At 51.2% G+C, this 25832-nt stretch overlaps 10 protein-coding genes; 4 read left to right on the top strand and 6 right to left on the bottom strand.

Moving 5' to 3' along the window:
* Nucleotides 1-3411: 3411 nt before the first annotated feature.
* On the top strand, nucleotides 3412-4184 carry RCC_04582 (uncharacterized protein; the record flags this gene model as incomplete). XM_023769860.1 has 3 exons in its annotated part: nucleotides 3412-3637; nucleotides 3698-3875; nucleotides 3962-4184. 3 exons carry the CDS (start codon nucleotides 3412-3414, stop codon nucleotides 4182-4184), a joined length of 627 nt encoding a protein of 208 aa, XP_023625628.1.
* Nucleotides 4185-4728: 544 nt separating this feature from the next.
* RCC_04581 (uncharacterized protein) lies at nucleotides 4729-6056 on the top strand (the record flags this gene model as incomplete). XM_023769859.1 has 2 exons in its annotated part: nucleotides 4729-5669; nucleotides 5732-6056. The coding sequence occupies 2 exons, from the start codon at nucleotides 4729-4731 to the stop codon at nucleotides 6054-6056; spliced, it is 1266 nt and encodes a 421-aa protein (XP_023625627.1).
* A 900-nt stretch (nucleotides 6057-6956) lies between these two features.
* Nucleotides 6957-8721, bottom strand: RCC_04580 (probable karyopherin alpha subunit; the record flags this gene model as incomplete). XM_023769858.1 has 2 exons in its annotated part: nucleotides 6957-8378; nucleotides 8485-8721. 2 exons carry the CDS (start codon nucleotides 8719-8721, stop codon nucleotides 6957-6959), a joined length of 1659 nt encoding a protein of 552 aa, XP_023625626.1.
* A 798-nt stretch (nucleotides 8722-9519) lies between these two features.
* RCC_04579 (uncharacterized protein) lies at nucleotides 9520-11529 on the top strand (the record flags this gene model as incomplete). Its single annotated transcript, XM_023769857.1, has 1 exon — nucleotides 9520-11529. One exon carries the CDS (start codon nucleotides 9520-9522, stop codon nucleotides 11527-11529), a length of 2010 nt encoding a protein of 669 aa, XP_023625625.1.
* Nucleotides 11530-11619: 90 nt separating this feature from the next.
* On the bottom strand, nucleotides 11620-13472 carry RCC_04578 (related to Drug resistance protein YOR378W; the record flags this gene model as incomplete). XM_023769856.1 has 2 exons in its annotated part: nucleotides 11620-11924; nucleotides 11978-13472. 2 exons carry the CDS (start codon nucleotides 13470-13472, stop codon nucleotides 11620-11622), a joined length of 1800 nt encoding a protein of 599 aa, XP_023625624.1.
* A 1534-nt stretch (nucleotides 13473-15006) lies between these two features.
* Nucleotides 15007-16830, bottom strand: RCC_04577 (related to PUB1-major polyadenylated RNA-binding protein of nucleus and cytoplasm; the record flags this gene model as incomplete). XM_023769855.1 has 6 exons in its annotated part: nucleotides 15007-15233; nucleotides 15284-15416; nucleotides 15468-16217; nucleotides 16416-16452; nucleotides 16510-16589; nucleotides 16651-16830. The coding sequence occupies 6 exons, from the start codon at nucleotides 16828-16830 to the stop codon at nucleotides 15007-15009; spliced, it is 1407 nt and encodes a 468-aa protein (XP_023625623.1).
* A 537-nt stretch (nucleotides 16831-17367) lies between these two features.
* On the top strand, nucleotides 17368-18567 carry RCC_04576 (uncharacterized protein; the record flags this gene model as incomplete). XM_023769854.1 has 3 exons in its annotated part: nucleotides 17368-17430; nucleotides 17480-17623; nucleotides 17677-18567. 3 exons carry the CDS (start codon nucleotides 17368-17370, stop codon nucleotides 18565-18567), a joined length of 1098 nt encoding a protein of 365 aa, XP_023625622.1.
* A 336-nt stretch (nucleotides 18568-18903) lies between these two features.
* RCC_04575 (uncharacterized protein) lies at nucleotides 18904-20513 on the bottom strand (the record flags this gene model as incomplete). XM_023769853.1 has 3 exons in its annotated part: nucleotides 18904-20247; nucleotides 20323-20439; nucleotides 20511-20513. The coding sequence occupies 3 exons, from the start codon at nucleotides 20511-20513 to the stop codon at nucleotides 18904-18906; spliced, it is 1464 nt and encodes a 487-aa protein (XP_023625621.1).
* A 632-nt stretch (nucleotides 20514-21145) lies between these two features.
* RCC_04574 (uncharacterized protein) lies at nucleotides 21146-22269 on the bottom strand (the record flags this gene model as incomplete). XM_023769852.1 has 4 exons in its annotated part: nucleotides 21146-21174; nucleotides 21479-21898; nucleotides 22050-22114; nucleotides 22169-22269. The coding sequence occupies 4 exons, from the start codon at nucleotides 22267-22269 to the stop codon at nucleotides 21146-21148; spliced, it is 615 nt and encodes a 204-aa protein (XP_023625620.1).
* Nucleotides 22270-22459: 190 nt separating this feature from the next.
* Nucleotides 22460-25543, bottom strand: RCC_04573 (probable translation elongation factor eEF4; the record flags this gene model as incomplete). Its single annotated transcript, XM_023769851.1, has 1 exon — nucleotides 22460-25543. One exon carries the CDS (start codon nucleotides 25541-25543, stop codon nucleotides 22460-22462), a length of 3084 nt encoding a protein of 1027 aa, XP_023625619.1.
* Between the last annotated feature and the right edge of the window lie 289 nt (nucleotides 25544-25832).

Raw genomic sequence — 25832 nt, 5'->3', positions numbered from 1 at the left:
ATCCTACGACGAAGAGGGAGACCGCCTAAGGCAACTCCTCTAGCGACTAAGACTAAGACACCTCTACTATATAAGACAACTACTACTAACTACCTAAGCGGGGATCCTACTCGGGTAGTATAGAGGAAGTTAGCTAATATAGGCTATAGCTTGCGATTAAGTCGTAAGGTTATAGCTAAGTTACGAAATTAAGGAAGGATTAAGACRGTTGYATTATTTAAGYACTGTTTTGTTATTTTTATTCTATTTTCCTATCGATTAAGCAACGCTCGCAAATAAGATAGCTAGATAATAGAGGTTATTTTATAGAGCCTTAGAAAAAACGTTCTAGCTTAAAAGGACAGCTAACGCTCTAAGTAATGCCTAACTATAAGGAAATTTTATTAAGCTACCTAATCTTACTTCTTTAGCTTATATCTACCGAACTACTAAGCGTTCTTCTTAAAATCTACTATTAAGGCCGCCGCCTATATCTATAAGAACCGGATCTAAGGCGTATTCGGATCCTAATAGTCGTCTAAGGCCGCCTACGCCCTTATATATAAGCGGTTAATAGTATCCTAAAGCGATCGCGTAGGATTAGTATTCGCTATATAAACACTCGTTAAGTAGCGCTAGAACGTCGTTATACGCTCTTAGATATTACTCGAAGTAACGGGACCCTTAGGCCCTATATACTTATCGCTAGGACTATTAACTAGTAGCACTTAGTTAGCGCTTAGTCCGATAGTACGAGAGAAGAGGTTGCTTAAGCTAAAAACCGTTAGGCCCTAAGAACGGCCGACTAGCGGAATAACCTTACTTAATTAAGGAGCGTTCGCTTAATCTAGCGGATAGATTCTACTAGGGCCGGAGCGAGCAATCTTAAGAGAGAGGGCAATTGCCTACTATAATCGTTCCTCCTTATCCTTCTTAGTTAAGTCTAGGATCTTAGCTTCTTAGATGCCTTATAATAGCTACTAGCTTAGACTGCTATTCTAAGAGGAACTAGAAGCACTAGATAATCTCGTCTTAGTAGAAGAGATAGAGATAATCGATACCTCTCTACTCCTAGCATTATTAAGCTAACGACGCCGAGATACTAGAGTAATAGAAGGGCTAGCTTAAGGCTTCTTCTTAAGAGTCTATATTTTCCTACTCTTAACTATAGTTTAGTTAGCTAAGTTATACTTCTACTAATAATTGCCTTAGAGACAATTACCGTAAGCTCCCTACTTAAGTCCTCCGTAACGACACTCCTTAAACGGGCTAATTGTGCGGGTCTTACGACGGTATCTATAAGCCTACTTAGGCGCTCCGCCTAGCGCTTAAGAAAAAAGAGAGCCTAAATGCTATTATAGTAAGTAGTTAGGTATATAGCCGATATTCGTATTCTATTCGATAGGGCGAAGGTCGTCTAGCTAATATTAGTATAAGGCCTTAATAATAGCGCCTAGCTTATAGATTTCGTACTTCTTAAGGCGCTCTTATAGCCTAACGCGCCTATTAAGAAGGATTAGGATAAATATTACCTTACGCATCTAAGTATCGGTAATACGTAAGAAGCCTAGGATACTATCTAAGCTTATTATACTCGGCTCTAAGAGAGTTACTAACCGTATAAGTAGCCGCTCCGAGGTAGCTACTAGATTAAAACCGCCTTAACTACGAGGCCGAAAGACTAAGAGACTATCGTATTACCTATAAAAGCTTCGGGGGAAGTTCTCTAAGAAGCGGTTTAAAAGGGGATTAAAGGACGATATCTTATTATTTCCCTAGCGAAGGCTCGCCTTACTTACTAGACCGCCTACTTAATCGAACCCGAACTTCTCGTATTCTATACGAGTAGCTATCGCTACTACTAGAATTATAGGTACTAGCTTCTACTAAACGCTTATACTACGGCTTAAAGTACCGTAACTAGGAGATTAAGGACTTAAAGCTTCCTTAATTACCTATAGTTCCCTCTCCTTCCGAAGATCCGCCTTAGAGAGACTTAGACGTAGCTTAGAAGTTGCCTTACCTAGAAATAAGCCTAAAGTAGCGCCTAAGTTATAAGAGCGTAGAGAACGCCTTAAGCTTATAACGATATCGCTAGTATTCGCCGTAGGTCGCTTTCTAAGTAATTTCGCGCTTAGAGTAACTAGCGGGTCTTAACCGTTACCCTTCTTACCCTTATCGCCGTCGTCGCTTTTCTTAGATCCCTCCGCCTAGCTACGAGTTATACGCCTATCGCCTATAGCTTCTTAATATATATAACTAGTATAAGAGAAGACGTATATAATAGATAGAAAAAGGGGAAGTATTAATTAAGGAACTTAATTAGGGAAGGGGAAGATAGATATAGATACGGAGGAGAAGGTTAGTAGATTAAGAGAGCGAGTTAATATATACCTTAGTAGCTCTTAAGCTGCCGGATATATATTACGCCTCGACGCTCTCGTACCCCGTATACTACTCCCGCTCCGCTACGCTATAACTACCTACTTAAGCCGAAGTAGCTAATCGTATACGCTATATACGTACTACTCTAAGCTACTAGCTATATAAAGGATATAGCTTATAGTAAGGTAGAAGTAAACCCTACGTTTAAGCCTTTTACTTAAGCGATAGGGCTCTATAAAATAACCTATAGGGACCCCTTAGATCTCTTAAGTAACTCCTATAGTTTTAAGGGCAAAACGACTTAGTAGGGGAGAATATTCTTAAAGTCTCTACTTAAGAACTAAGTATATATACCTAAGGCTTAAGTAGCTACATAACTTAAGTAGGACTATATAGCCGAGGAATTTTCCCTTAAGTAGATTCAATTAGAGTTCATCCATTTTAGAACAATTTGACAGTGAGATGATTAGTAATCTGCTCCTAGGATTAGGACGAGTATCAAAAATTGCACATGAGCTTCTGCATCGACTTATTAACGGCAATGACATATGGATGTCTGTGCAGAYAATTGTACATAAGAGCAGGCGTAAATCTACCATTGCATGGAATGGTCGACGGAAACCCTCTAAAGAGCTAGAAAGGTCCACAAGGCATGCGTTGCTTAACGTACTCTTGGAGATACCAATTAAGCGGTTCGTAATTCTGTTGGAAACATTCCTCGGGAAGAAAGCCAAGGCTGGGACGTTCAAACATCATCCTTAGGATTCCTTGCGAGATGGAAGAGTATGCTATTCTTTTCGAAACGCTTGATCTCTACCTTGTCGTGGCGGCTTCGTTCAAGAACGTCGTTGTTGACCATCGGCGTCTCCATTTGCCGCTCTCTTTTGGTGGAGATGTACCAGAAGACTGTTGAATGACGTCAGAGCTCATGCGTTTGGCATGTGAAAAACGCATGTGAAAGTCGTGGACGACCATCGGATCCCACAACAACGTATTATTCATCAACGTCCTTCTACTTGAGCCAACGCCTCAAACTATATACATGCGATGGAGAATCCCGTTGAGGATATTGCCGGTATCGTCCACACTCTGACACAAGGGACTCCGAAGAGACAGGAAGATGCCATCACCAAGTACTTTACCAATGACGCCAAGTTCACCCACCCCTTTTGCGGGACAGGTTCCTTCAATGGCTCAAGAGCGTCTATCCTGGCCATCTTCCGCTGGTACAAGATCCTAAGTCCTCGAATCGAATTGAGTGTCAATTCCATTGGTGAGTAGAACCCAATGAGCTTGTCATGATCTACGAAGCTGACATCACGTTTCTCGGCAGCTTTCGATGAGAAGAACCTTATACTCTACGTTGGAATCAGTCAAGTATTTGCCGTTTGGTTCATACCCTTCTACCGAGCGCCCGTTACACTCACGACGGTCTTGCAGCTCACGAAACCGACTGGATCGACAGTATATCACATCAAGTCTCAGAATGACCTGTACCAAGTAGACCAATTGTAAGTTACTCCCTGGGTTCCGAACACCGCAGCGAGCACAACTTTTCAGTACGGAGGTGTATATGGCTAATGCGATCGTCTCATAGTGTGCGATTCGTTGCTCCTTGGGGCATCGGTCACGTTCTTGTTCTATTCTGGCATTTCTGGGCCACTTTCTTCTGCATCATTGGCGCTCGCATCGGAAGGCCCTTGACCATGTACATGCAAAACCATGCGGAAAGACAAGAAACCAGATCCGGTGTGAATGGTGTTGCACCTCACGAAACTCTTGATACTCAAGAGCGGAAACGTTTGACAAAGCCGGGTTGATTCCTTCTCGATATGTGAGGAAAGGCGCCGGGAACGTGTCGCGATGTCAGTCAAAAGCTCGTTCGATCGTCTGTGCCGTCTATGGTCTTTCGATGCAGAAGTAAAGTGCCTGTACACAGATACCTACCTGTCTACTATCTGCGCAGCGACGTAGAAAAAAAAGTAAAAGTTATAGTCGATGCAGGYATTGAACCCGCGACCTTGAGTGAAGGAAATTCCACCCGGATTGCAGGTGGCCCAGCACCACAACCCCTTATGTGCAAATTTCGGAAACTTATACAAACGTCAGGAGCACCCATCTCTGCCATAGAACTTGCCTTTATCCACTCGAGGTAGCTACGACGAGCCGATCCGTCCATTATCTCACCACCATCTCCCATGTGTTCTTCGTAGCAACGCAACATTTCACATCAACAACCATCCACCCATACCTCATTTCTTTTTAGCTCTCCGCCAGTCCCGCGTTTGTTCAGTGGGCCGACCTGGCGGCCGGCTTTCTCGCATCCCTCAGTGGTCACTGTCGTATTCATCAGAAGGATCGAACATGGCCGAGCCAGCACCTCAGGTTATGCCACATGGTGCTTTATCTCCTCCCGATACCTCCACAACTCACGGAACTGTAACCAGAGGAACTCCTGCAGTTGTAGTTGCAGTTGCCAATGTTCCAAAGGCGAAGGAGGTGAAGGAGGTGAAGGAAGCAGAAGACGCCAAAGAACAGCAAATGAAGGAGGATGCTACGAAAGATGCCGCCACACCCGTCGCTCTGCCTCCAGAACCTGTTACTGGAGTTACCAGAACCTTTACAACACACGCTGGGGAGACTGTCACCGTTGCGGAGCTTCCAACCTCCGCAAAGCATGAAGATATGCCTGCAACTGTTCCCGATGCTGGTCACACCAACATCGAGTTTGAAGACAGTTCCGTAAAGGTCAACCCAATCGTGGAATCCACCAAGCCAGCCACTCTTCCGTCTGAGTCTGTCACCCCTGTGGCGAAGAAAGGAGATGTAGTTCAGCCTACTCAGGCGGCTGACAATCCCTTCTTAAAGAGACAGCACGTTCCCGAGCCTCCAAAACGAGTAGACTGGGTCAAGATGGCTGAAAACCGAGCAGCGCAAAGGAAACGAAGCCTCAATGTTGCTGAGCAAACTCAACTGCGAGATCGTGGTCTCCCACAAGGCCCTCTCCACAGCGTCGAAGAGATTGACACGTCAGAGAGCTCCATGCAACTGGACGCGATGGAATACGCCGTAGGGATCTTTCCGCAATACTTCGCCAGCGAAGAAACGACTCTCGATGTGCAAGTCATATTCCGCAACGAAGGCCTCACCAGCATCAGCAGCCATGCATTCGCAGACAAGATGGGAACTCACATTTTCACTCTGGATCGTAGGCCAGGCTTACTAGGAGACAGAGAGCTCCGCGACAGGTCCAACATGTTCCTTTTCGGTATACACAAGCGAAGATTTCGCCGGCCAAGGCAGTGGTGAGTACACACGTACTTTTCTAATCTTTCTGTGTGTACTTATTGACGTGCCTATCATCTAGGTACATCAAGACCGGCTCAGAACATGGAATCCGAGTTAGGTCGAGCTGGAAACGCCGCAACAAAAATATCACCCTCGCCTTCACGAATCAGCCGGACGGACAGGACATGAAAATGCTGCTGAAGGGCAATGAGCTGCACCTTGACTCTACTGCGGTGTCCCCGGTCGTGGCTATCATCGATCCGAATCTGCTGAGAGTGGCAAAGGGATTGGATCTGACGATTGCTTGTGTTGCATCCGCTGTACGTAGTGAATCGTATGCGCCGAGACCTGGTGGATCTTTGAAGTCGACGAAGAGTTCATTGTTGAGTCGCTGGGAAAAGTAGCGAGAGCTCCCGTGCCGACCTAATCACCATACCTACTCGTCCTGGTAGTGTCCATGCTCCTAGTCAGGCTGGAGCTGGAGCTTGTGTATGTCAGAACCTGTGGCCGAGTCGCTTGTGGTCTTGCTTCTTCGCACCTTGTAGCTACTTTCACGAATTACTCCTACTGCACTACTGGCACACGTAATTCCTTCATCAAACGTGGTTCAATCAATTAGAGTGAATAGTGAGGGGAAGAAATCTCCTGCATCAATCGACATGCGTGCAGTACCCAAACCCTAACCCTGGGCGAAGTGGAAGCCAAGACAGCTCGGCCTCCACAGCTCACCAACAACACGATTGGAAAAATTCATGCAGACAAGTCATTCGGGATCTATGAACTCACAACGTAGCCAAAGCGTCTCATAACGCCACTCGTCATGCAATCGCATAAGCAATTCCTCCACCTGCCTAGCATACCAGCTAGATATCGGGAGGATGTGCCAGAACGCCAATCTAGGCGGGGATCACCACCACGTTGAAGTCCATGCAGCGTCTTTGGGGTCGTCGAAGGGATCCAGAAAAAAGGGGTATCGGGTCGTGAAAGGATGATGATGATGTAGATGATTGGTGAGGGGATGGAGCGAGTATGGGGCGGTGAATAATCGYCGGTGCTGCGTTCGTGCTTTCGGTGTCGGAATCGATGCTTAGGCTCGTGTTGAGATTGGAATTTTGGGAGATTGCAGTCCGTCGGTTTCGAGGTGTCTTGTTTTGTGGCGCCTTGTTGAACCTGCGGATGCTGCCGGACTTACCGTTGGCGTCCTCGTCCGTCATTGAATGATGCGGCACGGGACTGACCCGCGCTTCGATGCGTCGCGCGCATGTTGCAAAAGAAGAAAGCTTTCCGTTGACTGAAGATGCTTCTTACATGTCCATGCTGTCTCCGCCGCTGGCAAAGTTGAAGTTCTGCTGTTGTTGCTGAGCTCCAAAGCCGAACTGGCCGTCCTGGCCTTGTTGTGGTGCAAGGTCGGTGACATCAGCGTCTCCCTCGTCATCGGAGAAGTACTTCTCGATGATGGTGTATGCCTTCATGTAGATCTCCTCGTTGCTGTTGTTCTGGCAGTCGTGGATCTTCTCCATTCCACCACAGTCCTCGATGAACAAAGCGTACTTGTTGACAGGTGTCTCGGCGCTGCCGTCGGCTGCCTCCTTGTCYATGTCACCGACCTTGAGGATGTTTTCCAGGCCGTCAAGTGCAACCTGGATGATCTTGTTGTCAGGGCAGGCCAAAAGATCACAGAGAGGACGAATGGCACCCTGCGCCACAAGAAGGCGGATCTGATCTGGCTTTTGCAAACCGCCGCTGGTTGCGTTGGAGATCGCCCAGCAAGCCTCTTTGCGGGTTTTGAAGTCGCCATTGCTCAACAGGTGGATGAGCGGGGTGATGATGTTGGCGTCGATGACCGATTGAATCTGGGTGCTGTTGCCAGCGGTGATGTTGGAGATGGTCCAGCATGCCTCCTTGCGGATGCCGTCCTTGGTGGAGCTGAGGAGGGATAGCAAAGCGGGCAGAGCACCGCAGTTGATGATAAGCTGAGTCTGGACATCATCACCGGTGACGATGTTGCCAACAGAGCGGAGAGCTGGAGTCTGTACGGAGGTGGATGCGTGCATGAGAAGCTCCACGAGACGGCGAGGGATGTTAGCCTCGATTACAGCTTGAATCTTATCGTTGGACCCATCGGAGAGGTATGAGATAGCCCAGCAGGCGTCAATGAGAACCTCATCGTCCAAGGAGTAGACGAGTTTGGCGAGGACGGGAAGAGCGGGGGCAATGGTGTTCCAATCAGGCTGCGGCGTCTTTCCACGGCAGAAGTTGCTGAGAGTCCATGTTGCGTTTCGCAGCATGCTGAGTTTGCGGCTGTCACCCAGAAGGCGGACAAGAGGAGCCAGAGCTCCGGACGCGAGAACAAAGTCTCTGCAGTGCGGGCTGTCTCCAGCAATGTTTCCGAGTGCCCATACTGCCTGCTCGCGCACATCCGGCTCGGGGCTGCTGAGAAGCTCAACGAAGATTGGGACCGCGCCGGCCTCGATAACCACCTGGGTCTGCTGCGCGGAGCCCGAGGCGATGTTGGTCAGGGCCCATGCGGCCTCGAACTGCACGAGCGTATGCGGGGAGCGGAGGAACTCGACGAAGCGACCGACAACGCCGGTTTCGATGACGCGCTCGATGGGTGGGTTACGCTCCTTGGAGAGCAGTTTACGGAAGCGGGTGGTGGCGGTGATCTGGTCGTCGATTTTGTCGGAAAAGACACCCTGCACCATAAGTGGGAGGTCCTCGTTCAGCTGTGGCACCGTGTCAGTAATCTTCAACTTGTGGCCAGAGAGGCCGGCACTGGAAAGTGCCTGTGATCCCCGCCGGTATGGCATGGGTATGCGGAATAATGCTCACCTGTCCCTCTGTGTTCGCGCCTTCGTCATCGCTGTCTGGTGCGGCACCCAGTGAGGCGCCCGGCGCGCCTTCACCGCGGGCACCAATGCCTCGTCGCTTGGCAAGGTTCTCCTCGCGCTTTTGCTTCCGGATCTCGACCTGCTGCTCCTCGCGGCGGCGACGCAGCTCATCAGGCTTGAATGTGCTCTTCGCCTTGAAGTTGGTGCGACGATGCTCGGGAATGTAGCGTTCCGCCATGCTTGCTGTGGTCTTGCTGATAGCACGTGGTGGCAAGAGCAGAAAGTGTGATGGCAATCGTGCGTGGTCTCGTGTCGGTGGTGAGAACGCTGAAAGATGTTGCACCAGCTTGGAGTTCTGAGAAGAAAGCGATGCAGCTGTCCCGCAAACTCAAAATCCCACTTGATAAGCGAAGCGAAAGGGGGGTTACTATGGCGACTTCAGCAACGGCGAAGAGTCTTCAAGAAGCTACTGACATTGTCCAGATGCTGGAAATTGCTTGTGATGGTGAAATGTCAAATTCGGCTGCGTTTGTGGGCCTTTGTTGTCCACTGAGGGGGCAAAGAATCGTTCGGAAAGCGCACGAAACCGAGATGTGAGGGTCAACTGTGCCCTGATTTGTTTCGCTTGACAGAAGTCTTGGTGCGATTGGAGGTGAATGAAATCTTCCGTGTCGTTCATACGGACTTCTTCTTCTTCGATGGAGCGAACGGGTCGTTCCTGTCAGATGTCGGTGCGACTGAACATTTTGCTTCTTCCGCACCGCGTAGTGACTGCCATTGATTCCCACCTGCTGCAGGGCCCAAGGCTGCAAACTCTAAAAAACCTACGACGCGTCCCACACATCACCTGCACTTGAGCCGGACAACGGAATGAGTTAAATGCACAAAATTGGCTTGTTGTCAGTGATGACACATCGCAAACACCCTGCATTGCCAGTCCTCCTTCCATTCTTCTCGACAGGAAACGACCTTCTCGCCCTCCAGTGCGATAACACCCATCCATGAGACCGTCTCACTGTGAGACGAATTGCAAGACATGGCGCATAACATCCCCGCGGGCTTCATCAGTCTTGCAGACACCCGTGACGTCCCGCTGCACAGCCTCTTGAATGTTATTGGAGTCGTCGTGGATGTCATGCCCCCGGCCCCGACCAGAAAGGGCCAGTATATGATCACTTTCAAGCTAATGGACCTCAAGCTTGCCGATGCAATAGGTGGGCGAGAGGGCTTCACGATTCGGTTCTTCGATCGCAACGAAGAGGATCTCCCAAGGGTCAAGAATGTCGGTGATGTTGTGCAGCTACGACAGATCAAGATCATGCCAATCAACGGCCAGCGGCTCGGCTTGTCTAACTTCCAGACCAGGACCATCGTAGTACCCTCTGCATCGATCCCAACTCCTGCGTTCAGCATTGGCTATCAGGACAAGAACCGGATTGAAGGCATCGGGAAACCTCAGGCCCTGCAGGACTTTGGCCTCCGGGAGCAGGCATACATGATTGCCCTGCGGCACTCTGCAGGCATGTTATCCATCATAGAAGAGCGACTTGCCCGCATGTCGAATCCCTTGGTGGGACCAGCGAGCGCACCTGTTCCAACCGGACCAGTGAGCATGCAAAGACCTGCACCAACAGGCCCAGCGAGTATGTCGTCCAGATTCATGCCCACAGGACCCGCGAGCATGGCGAGTCAACTGCCTGCACAGCAGAACAAACAGAAATACGTCGAGGAATCTGGCTCAGCAGTACAGCCATCTGTGAAGAGGCCTAGACTCACTCGCAGCTTCGGTCCTAAGTTCAAGCTGGTCGAGAACTTACAGCCAAGGACTTTTGCCGATCTATGCGGAGAGGTTGTGAAGATGTATCCGGCTCAATGGGGTTGCGACTTTTACATTACAGACTACACGTCAAATGATCAAATGCGTTACTATCCCAAGCCGGATGAGGAGACAGACCAGGAGAGAGATGGCGATACGTTCGGCTACACGGGTCCACCCAAGAGAGAGTGGCCCGGACCCTACGGATGGCTTGTCCTGAAAGTGAATCTCAAGTACCCTCATGCAGACTACGCCAGCAAATATGTCAAACAGGGAGATTACGTACTGCTCTCGAACGTCAAGGGCAATATATCTAGAGATGGATCGTCGCGTTTGGAGGGCGATTTGTGGGCCGAATATGACAACCCTGAGAAGCTCAAGATCTTGAAGTTGACAGATCCGAGCATACCCGAGATTCGAGCACTACGACAACGCAAGGAAGAGTATTGGGCTTCGAGCGGCGCACAGCCCCCCCAAGGTGAAGGCGACGCAACCGAAAGCAAGGCGAAGAAGAAGGAGGCCGCCAAGAAGCTCAAGAAGCAGGAGAGAAGGGCTGCCCAGGCCGCGCGACGGGCGGATGAAGCAGCAGCGTTGGAGAAGAAGAGTTTGAATCGCCATGTGCGCTGCACACACGAAGACATCCCTATTACCAAAGTTGTGGATATCTTGGATCTGCAGAACACCAATCACATCAATTCTGCACCGGATGGGAGGGATTACATTCTGCCCTTTATCAATGTCAAGTATCGAGCGAAGGTCCGTGTCGTGGATTACGAGCCAAAGGATCTGGAGGACTTTGCTATTCGCCCTGAGCTTGAACATGACTCAGATGATCCGGACAGCATGGACTGGATGAATGCTTCACCCTCCTACGAGTGGTATTTTTCATTACTTTTGGAAGACGCCAGCGTACCACAATCCGTGCCAGCCGAGGAGAGACATCGGTTATGGGTACAGGTTCACCACCAGAGCGCACAGTTCCTCCTGAATCGCCTCGCGGACCCAGAAGATCTGCAGCATAACAGTGCTTTACTCCGTGAACTGCGCGAGAAGCTCTTTCTCCTGTGGGGGAATCTCGAAGAGAATGGCGGCGAAGAATTGAGTAATCTGCCCTTTGAATGTGTGATATTGGAGTATGGCATTCCCATGGAGGAAGATGATGCCCTGAGGGAGGCAACGTCGAATGGTTGGAAAAGAATGTACGCTATGGAAGGAGCTAGTATTCTCTAATGGCTTCGGCCGTTGAATCAGGATATGTGCCTGTGTATGCCTTCTTTCTCGCTAAAACGATACAAATGCTGGAAATTGCTGCAAGCGAGCCTAATGTTCCTCTACTTTCCACCCTTCCTTCAACCACGTGCGTCCGAAGAATAGTGCCCCTAAAATGACTCCGAATCCTGCAAGTGCCACTCCCACCCACCACGCAGAGCGAATGCCCAACACCAGATCTGCTTCTGTGGCGCCGTGATTGTTCACACTTACCTCTACTGTCCCAGCGATTCCCAGCGCGATGGAAATGGAATAGTTGACCATTGTGTTCACCAGTGAGGCGGCCAGGCCTTGGTGTTCTCGAGGCATGTGGTTTGATAAAATGACCGTTCCTGCAGGGAAGGACATGTCCATGCCTGTGAAGTTCTTGTTAGCAGCTGATATCGAGAGAGGAAGGCGACGTGCTCACCAAACGGCATGATCAAAATCGCAACAAACATCTGCGCCCAGTACGTCTGTTTGACGGGCTGGGTAGCAGTTATCAATTGTCCAAGGAAGAAGGCTGCCATAGCTATCATCATAGTGAAAGGCACAGGCGTGTGCGTGAGCATGAATCCCGTCGCTCCAGCCGCCAGCAGACCGCAAATCAAAGCCGGCGTGAATTGCGCAGAAACACTGAGAGGCGTGTATCCGCGAATTTCCTCCAGGAATCGCCAGGTATAGAAGATCCAGATACCGAAAGAACCCCAGCCGATTCCAACGAGTGCCATGGTGTATGTGACTGTACTAGTCATGACCTTGACCGGAAGCAGTGGAGAGATGGCCTGCGCCTCAACCCATACAAATCCCACAAGACAGATGAGCCCAATGATCAGAATGAAGTAGACATGTGGTTGGTCCCAGCCGAAAAGAGGACCGTTGTTCCATGCCACGTTGACAAGGATGAGTCCGATAACACCGAGGAAGGATCCAGTCCAGTCCATGCCGGGTTTTGAACGACCTGCGAATTGAGCATCGTGTCCAAGGGATACGGGTACCACCACCACAGCGAATGCGCAGAGAGCCCATGCGGCGATGCCATAACTCCAGTACGCCCAGGGCCACCATGCTAATTGAGCAAACATACTGGATGAAGCTGCACCAACGACATATCCCCAGGGAGCCATGGCCCCGAATAGCGAGAACATGATGTTCTTCTTGATTCCCGGAGGATATGCTCGACCAAGAAGGGCAAGCGCATTAGGTGCGAGAAGTGCGGCTCCAATTCCCTGGAATGCTCGACACACATCGAAGAAGATTTGATTTCCAACATATGCTCCGAAGCCAGCGAATGCGGACCAGGATCCTAGGAAGAAGTACCCGAAAACGAAGACTCTCTTATGACCGAGAATATCGCCTATCCGACCTGAGATGAGAATGAAGGTGCCAACAGTGAGGGAGAAGCCTGCTGCGAACCAGGCCTTCTCACCCGGATTGGTGACGTTCAAACTCTCTGCAATGATATTCATGGGTGCGATTCCTTGGGCCAGTCCTGCCAGCCCCATAAATTGCGCCATGATCACCGCTCCAACGAAACATACCTCGTGGAGAGTGGAAATGTTCAGCGAGTATGACTCTGGAGGTGGAGGAGTTATCGCTGATTTGCCGTCCGCGGAAGGTAGGAAGCGGGACTCCTCGTCCTGCGAGTCGCGTCCTGATATTTCCGACACCATTGGATTCACTAGGTATTCGTTTGATGCGTTGCGTCCGTTGCCATAGGTGTTTGGGATATCTGGACCTGACCATCGATCATCCCACATGCTCTTCTCCCCCAGGGAATCCACCCTTGATTGCAGTGAAATATGTCGTGATTTGTAAGTGGATCGAGGTTTTTGATAGTTGATCTCTGCCATTGGAGGTCCATAGTCGGGCACGGAAGATTTCGCAAGAGGATGCCTTTGTTGATTCGGTGTGCCGCTTGACATGGTGGCGAGGTTGAAGGGCAACGGTGGCGACACAACGACCCAGTTGCGAGGCACACAGGGAGGAGGGAGGATAGAGGAAGTCCTTGAATTGATGCAACAGAAACAAGTGGAAGAAGCACAGGGAAAAGCTGGAGGTAACGAGATTGAAAATTAGAGGGCAGGTAGTAAAATAACGGTGCCATCAGTTCAACTGCGCAATGCGATGTGGCTGTACTTCTGAACGTTGGCAAACGTGGCCAAACCGTTGCGCACACCTCCTTGTCTCACCTACGCCAAACGAAATACGAACATGAAAGCCGTAATGGTAAAGGCCCTACAGTAATTTGCGAAAGCGCACGGTCGTTTTCCTGACTATGGGAAGGGCAACGGCTGACCAGCCTTTCTATACCACGAGCAGAACACGTCGAGCACTCGCGAATGAGTCTCGCGATGGTGACAACGCGAGCCACCTGGTAACAAGTTAAGTTCCCAAAAGTATGTGCGTGGATCGCGTCATTTGTTAGATAGATGCAGACCATATTTCCAATACTTTGGACAGACCACTTGAGAGCATGACCCAGATACTTGGTCTCAACACGCAAACTTCCATTGTCCGCCGGAGTATTGCTGTGTAGCGTGGCGGGCCATGTTCGACAACAGACTCGGCGTTGCCAACGGCGGTGGCAGCATGGAGGCGGGGGATAGCAACTGCCAGGCGTTGTGTTGAAGCCGTAAATTGTACGTTTGCGCGATGCGTTGAGCTCTTCTGCTAATGCCGTGAGCAGAGTGCCTTTGCGTGTTGGATCATCGCGTGCACATCCCGCTTCTCGATGATCGAGCAAAGCATTGGTGCTACTCCGTACACTGCGGGCAATATTAATTGCGTCGCTGCTCTTGAAACCGCGGCGGCTTGCTGTTCGAATCAATTTTCGTGGCGCTCATCACCGCCGGCATGTGTATCCCGAAGTCCGTGGTTTGCAGCAGAGATGATGTCTGGTACGAGGGGATCTTTTGGTGTTGCAGTACTCTTGGCGTGACGCTAGCGTGATAGAAGTTACACGCGTCGACGACTGAATGAAATCATACCTAGCAGGGCTTCATCAAAACCCTTGCAATCAAATTAGTGTTGCAAAGATGCTGTGCAAGCTGGTCAGATGTCACCAGGACAGATTGACCAAATGAAATAGCGTCGCATGATCCGTCGACAACGCCATATCTGCACACGACAAGAGAGAAAAAAGCAATAAGTAATAACAATCACAGCATTTTGAAGGCCTAGATATGACATTCCCCATCTCACTTAATCGCCATTTTAGATGATGCCTATCAATCACACGCAAAGTAACCTTGTCCCGCTCTGCTTATCCGAAAGCAGGCAGGCTTCCTCATACACGATCGATGCCGGGGTATCCAAGAGGTAGGAAATGACAAAAACACATCGCTAAGTAGTAGCAAAGGGTCGAAATCACAGCCCTTGATCATGAGACGAGGATCGCTGTCCGTACGGAGTGGAGAGCCTTCGACGGGGCGATTGGGCCTCTCGGTGAGACGCCAATCAGCCCTGGTAGCCACCGTAGCCGCCGCGGCCGAAAGGAGCGGGAGGCTGTGCAGTGGGCTGTGGCATGTAGCCGCCAGGAGTTTGACCACCGTAGCCTCCCGCGCTCTGCGGTGGCATCTGCTGGGCTGGCCATCCGGGCTGACCAGGATGCATGGGCTGTGGGGCCATGTTGGCGGGCCATGCACCCGGGCTCGGTTGTTGGAATTGGCCGGCTGGAGTCGCTGCTGCTAGTACAATTAGTCAAGCGAATTGTTTTATGCACGAATGAACTCACCTTGTGGAGACATAGCAGTWGGCTGAGCATATTGCGGGAAGAAGGCCTGCGGGGTCTGCGGGTAGGCCGAAGGTGGCGCCTGAGTTGGGGAGAAACCATCGAATTGACCGGTGGGAGGACGGTCCTTACCCCACTGGAAGATAATCAGTATTATTCGCTCGACACAATGCAAGGGAGAACTTACGCTGCATTTGAGCGGACGGCCATTCACCTGATACCCGCTCAGCTGACAGATGGCATTTGCCGCGTTCTCGTGAGTATCCATCTTGATGAATGCAAAACCACGGTCCGACTGGAAGCGAGTCTCCGTGACATAGCCAAAGTTTTGGAACAGAGGCACAAGATCGTTCTGAGTGGTGTAAGGAGTGAGGTTACCAACGTAGCAAGTGGTCTGCCACTGTGGCGTCTGCTGAACCACCATCTCGTACGATTGCGCTCCCTGAGTTGGGAAAGAGTGGTGACCATAGGGAGTCGTTGGAGTCATGCCCATCTGGACCATGGCCTGCTGCTGAGAGAAAGAGGGCTGGCCCTTCTGATTCGCCCAGTTGCAGCGGATTGCACGTGATCCCAGCCATTCGCCGTCCATAGAGCTGAGCGCCTTCTCTGCATCCGATCGATCACGGAAAGCCACGAAGCCATAGCCCCGCGAACGTCCGGTCTTCATGTCCCACATGACACGTGCTTCGGAGACAGTGCCAAAAGCAGAGAACGCTTGCAGAAGCACCTCATCGTTGACTTCGTTTGAGAGATCGCCTACGAAGATGTGGAAGTGATTGGACGTGTCTTCTTTGGAAGTGGTGTTGGACTGATAGGCCCAGTTAACACGAATTTCCTGCTGATGCACACGGCGTCCGTTGAGCGTCTGCATGGCTCGCTCGGCGGCACCTGGGTCGTCGTATTCAACAAATCCGTAGTTGAACCCCTTTGACTGGAACTACACCGGTCAGAGAACTGCTATTGTGAGGGACGGTGATGTCAAGTGAGGTGTGGATGTTTGATGTTTGGTGTTTGGATAGAATGAATGGAGGTGTTCGGCAAATGATAAGAGTACAATATGAGTGTTTGGTCATGTGGAGGGCGGAGCAAGCGGGTTGGCGCCTGGCTGTCATATGGGTTGTGGGATTCAACGTACGTTCTTGTCCGGGATGATCTTCACGTTCTGCACATGCCTGGAGCGCGGCCGAGTCAGCATTGGCCAATGCTCGCACATGTTACTCAATTCCTACCCTGTTGTCTCGAATATCTGCTTTAGGACGTCCTCGGTGACACGCGGATCCAAGCCGCCAACGTACAGCGCTCGCTTGTTCTTTTCCTCATTATCAGCATTCGCCCTGCCAGAATGTGGCCATGGTGTGCTGTGTTCTTACGGGTTCTGGGGCAGTGCGGCTCACTCCAGCACTGGTCGGAGAACCGACGCTGAAGCCAGCCATGCTGGTGTTGACTGCAAGCGGCGGCGGGGGCATATGGCTGCCGGAGCCATTTTCGAAGCCTGCAGCGCTGGTCGTGGGCGGCTGCGGAAGCGAGGCGATGGCGTTCGGGTCGGCCATTGTGTGCGGAACTTATAGCAGGACAGGAGACGACGCGTAAAAGGAGAAAAGCCTTAAAAGATTGATTAGAAATGGGAAAAGAAGGGAGAAGCAGACGAAGCGGCCGCTGGAGGGGGATGTTAAGACCCCGACGGCTGGAGAGAACTGACAAAGGAGAGCTCAGACTTGCAGCAGCAGCAGACGCAGAGGCAGACGCTGAGAAGAGAGAAAAGAATCGTGTATCAGGAAGATCACAAAGGAAAATCTGTTCGTCTCTCCGCTGCGATGGGAGAAGACCGAATTCGAGATTGTTGGAGTCGTGAAGGAAGCTGGAAGAGGAAAGCTGAAGCTGAAGCTGAGTGAGAGTGACAGGGTTCAACCAAAGTGCCGACGCGCCGTTCCTTCCAAGGTTTAAGCCCAGCACGCAGGCATGTTGCCTGCAGTGCTTCAACAACATCTTTGACCATACCTTTAATGTCACACAGAAGTGGCATAAAAAACATACCTAGTCTCTCGAGTCTCCCACCACATCACATCACATCATTCTCCAATCTCGTCATGTCTAGCAATACGGACCACGGCGCCTTGCTAGACGAGCTGCAGGCACAGGTGAATCTCGTGGTATGTACGCTTCCGTCCCGACCGCCTGCCTGCATTAACACCCTGCCAGCTCGAGCAGACAGGCAGGGTGTTCGCCGCTGTGAACTCGACGCCAAAGGTCCCGCCCGTCGCACATATCACAAAGCTGCAGAATACGATTCCGATTGCCTCAAAACGCTTCCATCAAGCTTTGGATCAACTCGAGAATGAACTTGTATGTTTAGGCAGATGAAGGGTGTATTGCCGTTACCTAACGAGAAGCTCTAGCAAATGGCGGCATTAGTGATGCGTCGCGATCTTGCAGTGTGCAGGGAACAGTCTAATACAGACAGCAAAGCAGCTCCCAAGGTTCCGAGTGAGTCTCTCACCACACCAAAGGCCGTCGCGAGTACCTCAAATCTGGGAGAAGTCGGCCTTGGGAAGGCAGAAGAGATCTTCAAGGAAGACATTGCCATGCAAGACCAGTCGCATGATCCAGCACCAGATTTCCCTGTGATAGAGGAGAAGCCAGTGCCGCCGGCTGCCGAAGTCGATCAAAAGCCTGTCACCAAACCGAGTCCTGATGCGAAGCCGAGTCCGGAGGATGTGAGTAGAGAAGCAGTACCTAGAGCTGCCAACGGAAGTAGCAAGGAGGAAGGCGCTCCTCAGCATGACGGGCTTTCCATTGAGACTGCAACAGCCGAACAGGATTCCAAAGTAGACTCCAAATCCGGAGAGGAGAAGGCACCGGACACAGCCACTGGAGACATGGACTCGCTCTTCAACGATCCCATCAGCGCCGAAGATGCCGCTGCTGCTAATGCCTTTGACTTCGATCAGAACAACTCCAACGAGCTGGACTTCGGCTCCTTCAGCGCTGGCTTTGACTCCACAGGTGCGGATAATGACAATATCTCCTCCCTATTGCCTGGCTTGGAAGACTACGCAAATACCCAACAGAATGCAGCTGCCGACGTGATGGATTTCAGTTCCTTCTTCAACACCGGCGACGGTGGCCAAAATACAGGATTGGACCAGCAGGCTTCCGGAGAGCAGCGAGACACCACCTTTGACGATCTCATGGACCTGGCAAATTTCGAGGGCATGGACGGCGACGACAGTAACAATAACGGCAACAACCACAACGCTGATCTTGATTTTGAAGCTTTGTTTAATTGAGCAACTTTACGAAGATACGGCCCTTCCTGAGTTGTTCCCTGTCGTAAGCCACCGAGAGTTGCCGCTCATATGTATCMGCCCGCAGAAAAGAACAACAGTAGCACGTCCCATGTGTGCGCAAGTTGCAGACCATTTCCCATGCACACGTGGTGCCAAAAACACTGCCTGCAGCACTGGAACAGAAACAAAACGAAATGCAAACAAAGCATGCCGCAAAATGTGAGTAGAGAAGCCGTAGGCCCGAGAACCATCTCTTGTGGGTCGCCATTCCGACAGCGTCATCTCCTTGGAAGTTGGTCATCTGTACAGCGATCCCTCTTCTAGGTATGTGGCGAGCTACTTGGCGACGTGGTGATCGTAGTCGATCTCGTGGCGGAGCTCGACAATCTTGCCACGGCACTTGGCCCTCAACTTCGGGAGTCGGGAGCGGTAGGGGGTGGTCATGGCGGAGGCGAGAGGATCAGTGAAACACAGCGGGAGAGTGCCAGAGATCTTGACACTGTCAAGGTCACGGATGCTGCGCAAGCCGATGAGGTGGTCGAGCAGGTAGGCGTCTGGGTACTGGGGCCACTGGTGGCCGATCTTGTCATCCAGGAAGGTCAGCTCGAAGGACACAAGCTTGCTGGAACGAGATGTGAAAGCACTGATCAAGTGACAATCGAGCGACTCCAGCCAGTCTCGGGACTGCATGTTGATGTTGACGGAGCGGACAGACTTGAGAGTCTCGCGGCCGACGAATCTGCTGAGCTTTGGCATTTCCGCCGGTCTGATGTGGTGGGCGGCTGGAAGGTCGAACTTCAGAACGTGCTTGCAGTCGTCAAGCACTTCCATCGCCTCAGCCGAAAACTTCTTGTTCATGAGCAGAACGGTTGGAGTGGTCAGGAGTGGGTACGGGAAGCTCTTGTTGCGCATCTGAGGCCGACCATCAACTGCCCGCATAATGGCGTCGGAGATGTTGGCGAATCCCAAAGCTTCGCGGTAGACGATGTTGCGGACACTCTTGGGCAAGTCGGCAAAGACGACTGCCTTGCTCTCCATGCGAGCCTTGAGATTGGCAGCATACTCTGGGTTGAGACCCTTGAGCGTAACACGGCCGACTCCGCGAATGCCGCGGAGGGTATCCAACGCGGTCCGGGCCTGGTCACGGAAGCCGCAGACATGACTTGAATTCTGGCAGCGAACCAAGTGTTCCTCCAACCGCTCGTCGTTGCTGAAGTCGATGGTAAACTCCTTCAACTTGTGGCCGCCGCGGGAGAGACCACGTCCGAGCTGGGAGATGAGGCGCATGTATCCGTTCCATGAGCACGGAAGGGAGATGGTTTTTCCTGGGTTGTCGAGCTGGATAATCTCGTTGTGGCCAGAGTCGGTGATGTTGATGGCGCTGATGTTCTTGAGAATGTGTGGGGAGATGAATTCGTAGACGGAGCGGAGTTCGAGCATTCCGTGGTGGAAGCTGACGCTGCGAACGTGGTAGAAGATGTAAGATGCCTCGTGGTACATCTGCTTATTGATGAGGAAGACGTTGGGTGCCTTCTTGGTTGRTGGTGCCAGCATACGGCTGTTGTTCTCGTCGTGCCAGACCCATGGTAGAGGCTTGGCTCGAGCCGCGAGGAGACGCTCGTAGTATTTGTCGAAAAAGTCGGCGAGCCGCTGCGGGTCGGTGGTCGCGTACTCGTATACCTGGAAGGAAGAAGATGGTCAGCTGTATGCTCCAGATACTCGATCTGACGGGAACGGCTTGATATTGGAATGTACCTTGTTGCGCAACTCCGCCGGCAGCTCCAGGAACGGGAAGATGCTCTTGAACTGCTTCATGTTGAACCGAGTGATGCGCTTGCTGCTCTCCATGAGCTTCTTGGAGTTGAAGCGATCCTGAAAGGGCAAATAAGTTAGTACGAGATTGTGCGACAATGAGGAAAAAATCGGCGATATCCGCTACATACCATTGCTATTGTCAGAAACCTTGAAGGTTGACAATAGAACGATCAGTAGTTGGCTGAGATGCTTGTTAGATGGCTGACCACAAGACTGTTGTATGAGGCGAAGATGTGCAGTGGTCAATGGCTTCTTGGGATGTTGATGGGAGGAGAAGAGGATTAAAGAGCTGGTGGAAGTGTAGCTCAAGTAGTCGTCGTCGGAGGCGGCAGCGACATCATGAAACACGGAGCTTGAGAGCTTGGGCGGTGGAAGGGAGAGTGAAGGGAGAGTGTCCAGGCTCCAGTGGGTGTGAGCTGGGGATCGATGGGGGTGGCTTCGGGGAAGTTGGCGGTAAGTCGATTGTTGCATGCCGGACAATGGTCGAAAATGAACAATACAAGGTCCAAAAAAATTGAGGGCCCTTGTATAGGCATAGTGGTGCTTTGCATTGCTTCATTGAAGAGTGTCGCGAGTGTTGTGGTGGTAATATGGTGGTGATATGGTGGGCTCTGGAAGCCATGAAGCTAGGAGGCCCTCCCARAATTCTGGCTGTATCTCCGACTCTGTTCTCCCGCACATGCTTCACTCTTGTTGGCAGCTGACTGGACCTGCATGAGGACCATTGGAATTGGCGCCAGTGCTGTCGCGGCATCCTCATTGGCTACAATTTCCATGCTTGTTGCCGCATATCTGTGTCAGAGTGTTAGTCGATGGTGTGTGAATGGAGATCCTCACTTGCTCCTGCGAGGGACGTTGCGAGATGGTCACAAAGATGGCTGTTGACATGATGACTGCTCTGATAGACGGACAACTGCAGCATGCCTGTGGTAGCAGGTCTGTCCATGTGTTGACATCTTAGGAGTGCTCAGGTTGGAAGACGATACGGCGGCACCATCAAACATAGCTCTCATGTGACAGCTCATAGAAATTAAAACAGTTATCTCTTCACAAAACAGCAAGAAGAAACGACAACGACAACGACAAATTAACTCACCAGAGTACCAAGTCCCCGTATATCGATTCTTGATCCAATGCTGATAGACCCCGTCTCTCTCACTCTCGTCCTTCGCTTTCAGCATTTTCTCATACACACGCAACTGCTCCTGGAATCCGGGATTGGGTTCGCAGACCGGCCGTCCTTCGCATAGCTGTTCCAAAGCCTTGCTTGGAGAAACACCGTATTTGAACATCAAGTATGCACAAACGATAGTCGCAGAACGGGATTTACCCATGGCACAGTGAACGAAGACACGTCCGGTACCGTCTTTCAGAGCGTCACTGATGAAGGCGTTCGTGGCAGGGAAATGTTCCAGGAGGTTCTCGTTGGGATCATCATCCAGTTTGATTTGAATGCGTTTGTAATGGCTGAAGGTATCGTTCTCGTACAAGTCGAAGTCTATTACGGAGACGATGTCTAACAACATCAGTCAGTAATTGAATGAAGCAATGATGGTGGCTTCTGAAGATTCTGTTGCGTTGGGAACCCATGGCCATGTTAAAAATGGCCCGTATGGTGTAACAACAACGGACAGCTTCCTCAAGAGGTCTCGTGCGTAATATCTTACGAGTGATCCTCTCCTTCTTGAAGAGATCTTGCTTCTGAAATAGTGCGTGAAGTCCGCCGATGTACCTGTCTGAAGTCAATTTTCAACCTCTCTTTCCGGTTCGACGTCGTCCAACTTACAGACCACCTGCACGGGGAACTTCGTCCAACCACCCCATGGCTTCTTCTGCCTCTTTCTCGGGTTGAGAATTTTTCGGGTGATGTTGAGATGGCAGAAGCATCGACGTGAATTCGCCTTCGGGGTAAGAGATCTGCCGAAGTATCGGTCACCCGATCAGGCCTCGGCTCTCCAAGACGACTCACATGGGACACTGTTCTCGACGACGAAGTGAGGGAATTCCCGTTGCTGCAACAAAATGAGTGCTGTCGACCTGAACCCATCGAGATTGACAAATATCTCCTTTATATGATCTACCGCTTCAAAGTCTTCTGCTTCTCAGCACTCTCCACGACCTTCTTCTTCACTGCCAAGCCCTTCCTCCCCCTGACGGCATCAACATACCTCCTCGCAACGTTCTCCCTATCTGCCTTCTCTCCAAGATCTTCCAACTCATCTACCGTGAAAGGTACCCAGAATGGATCTTCATCCAGCATCTCAAACCCTTCGAAGACCAGTTGCGGCGCCGCAAAACCAGAGGTGCGTTGTCTAATCTCATCGGAGAAACCAAATGATTCCGCCACGGGCAACAAAGCAAGGATCGTGAAGTTTGTCGAGGGTTCCAAGAGCGATTCGCTGACAATCCGTCCTCTTCGACGAGTGATGACGGAGTATACTCTGCCCAAAACCTCTGCRGAAGCTTGAATTTCACAACTGTACATCGCCAGCAAGATTCGAGGGCTCCAATCCAGGAAACCCTGACGGATGGACTCTCTGACTGTGCGGATGATTTCACCCGTTAGACGGCCCATATTCGCACTAACCTCATCTGGTGATAATTCAGTCGATAAATTTTCCAGGAAGACGGCGACGCCTTGCATGGGCTCGTTGCACATTGGACCTTGGTAAGTAGCAAGCTGAAATGCGTACGCAATCTTGTCAGCGAGGGCAGAGAAGTGCTTGTCCTCAGCAGCGTCGACTTGGTCTCCATCTTCGTGGAGGAATCTGCCACAGATAGCTCCTTCTGTCGCATCGATGAGGATGTTTGAACCCACACGACGAGGTCCGAAAGAAGCGATCTTCTCAACGGCGTCACTCCACAGCTCCTTGTCTGCTTTCTCTTCGCCGAACGCCTCAAGGAGGCGCTGCTTGAACTCTGCCGTGGAAAGTTGTTGCCCAGCGTCACCTGCGTCGTCGTCTGCTTCAATATCATGTTCTTGCTCTTCAGCATTTTCGTCATCGACTTTCCCGGTCGCTCGTTCCTCCTCCTGCGCCTTGCGTTCGGAATACAGTCGCTTTACAGCACTACTGTGCTTTACTAGGAATTCAGTAACGGGCGCCGGCAAGGGAACAACCCTGAGACGCACAGTCACCTGTTTGCTGGATGTCACACCCTCGACTCTGCCGCGACCCAACTTTGGATCCTGAGGTGGACTCATCTCCTCGGCTTTGACGATGCCTTCCCTGTAAGGTACAATCGCCTCGCCAGCTTGAATATCACACTTGGCGAAGCGCTCTCGCAAGTCTTTAAGGCAGCGCTCCAGATGCAGTTCTCCAGCTGTGAGGATGACATGTTCTCCACTTTCCAGCTGTTCATACGACACCGCAGGATCGGCTTGTTCGAGGAGATGCAGACCGCGGATCATCTTATCAAGGTCTCCCGGGAAGGCGGGCTCCAAAGCTACTCGCACAATTGGCGCGTTTGTTGAGATTGCTGTCGTAGACGACAAGTTTGGTGCACCCTCCAAGTGTGACGAGATGGTGCCGTTCTTGAGAACTGCGCCCTCCAGCCCGGCAATACCAACAATGTTACCAGCAGGAACCGAGTTCAGAGACTCTAGACTCCGGCCCATGAGCAAGTAGAGAGCAGTTATAGTGACTCTTTTCGGCTGTGGCTGGGCGTGAGGTCGTGCCGGTGTAAACTTGGGAGGGAGGACGTAGACTTCGTCTCCTACAGTGAGAGTACCGGAGAAAAGTCGCGCGAAGCCGATCAAATGCTCAGGATCATTGTTCTGCTCTGCTTCGCCGTTTGTCGCGCTGTCGAGGTCGCCTTCGTCACCAATAGCAGCAGTGCTCAATGCGTCTGCCACTGAGTCGATGTTGGCTTCCTCACCGGCAAGTGCTTGTGCTTTGGCAATTTCAGCTCTTTTCTTACGGCCAAGCGCCTGGGCCTCTTCCGCTGTGAGCACTCCACCTCGCCGCTTGTTGTTCGGTAGCTCGCTTTCCGGTATCGAGATCATTTTGCTAACATATGCGACCGTGGGCTGCCCAATCTTTGAGTTGGAATGCACCATAGCGTCACGAATGTCAGTAGCAATTTGCTCGGAGCCCGGCGACTGCTTTAAAAGTGCCGGCATCCTGCTCTCTTGCGCTGCTTTAGGTGACGGTAAAGTCTCGATGACAGAGACCAAGAGTGCAGTTGACAGCGGAAGCCAAGCGGCGAACACGGCAGAGAGAAGAGCTTTGGGATCCCTTGACCGCATGATGTGAGCCGGTATTTTCAGGTTGAGACCTTTCGTGATTTTCTCCAATAATGCCGAGTCGCCCTTGTTGTTGGAACCTCCAGTCGTCGCTTCGTATACTGCCCAGACTTGCTCGAGGACAAGCTGAACAAACATGGGCTTCAGGTTGCGACCCTTGAGATGCTTCGGCCCCAGGATGCGTTTTGTTTTTGGATCCAGGTAGAAGTCTCCCCAAAGAACCCTTTCCAGTACTTTCCGTTTGATGCCCAATTTCTTTTCGTACAAACTTGCGAACTGTCGTGGGGTGAACGCCCAGCCGTCGATAGCAGAACTGAAAATCACGTTGTTCTTCTCGGGCTCAAAGTAGATGTCCTCATCTTCCTTTTCGAGGTACTCTGCTGGAGCTTCATTGGTAGAGTCATTCAGCTCATCAAGTAGATCATCCTGAGTCTTGCTGCCGCCGCGCTGGCTCTTAGTGCCATCTTCCTGCTCCTTTGCGGCGCTCGCAGCAGTACGTTTCTCCTCGATCCGCTCTCTCCATCGTAAATCATCTTCCATTCTCTCACCCAATGCAAAGCTACCCATGACAGCATTTACCTGTTCCAACAACTTGGATAGATGAGTGTAAGCCTCGCCCGGACTGAGCTTTAGCTCAGTGATCAAGCGGTCCATCTTGTTGATTACCAACAGTGGCCTGAGCTTCTCAGACCATGCTTGCCGTAACACAGTGACTGTCTGCGAGCAGACACCCTCCACAGCATCGACCRGCACGACGGCGCCATCGCAAAGTCGCGAGGCAGTCGAAACCTCGGAACTGAAATCGATGTGTCCCGGCGAGTCGATCAGATTGATGAGATATTCCTTGTGCTCGGGCTCTGCATCGGGAGCGTTTCTTCGCAGTAATGAGAAGTAGAGGGATATTGCAGAGGATTCCATTGTGATTCCACGCAACTGTTCATCGGGCCGGGAGTCCAGATAGCGGATCTTGCCCGCGAGCTTGGGAGAGATGATGCCATTTGTGGCGAGAAGAGCATCGGTCAAAGATGTCTTTCCATGGTCTACATGAGCAAGTATACATATGTTTCGCACGGAGTCGCCTTCCTGCTGAAGTTTTGCCAGCTGAGATGGCTGTATCATAGGCATCCTGAACGTGTATCGCTGGATGTGACGTCACTGTTGTTCTCACCCAGCATGCGCGGTCCAGGGTATCTTTCGTGATTCAACA

Source organism: Ramularia collo-cygni (genome assembly GCF_900074925.1).
Source record: "Ramularia collo-cygni strain URUG2 genome assembly, contig: RCC_scaffold06, whole genome shotgun sequence".
Taxonomy (NCBI): Eukaryota; Fungi; Ascomycota; class Dothideomycetes; order Mycosphaerellales; family Mycosphaerellaceae; genus Ramularia; species Ramularia collo-cygni.
This window is presented reverse-complemented; position numbering and strand designations above follow the sequence as displayed.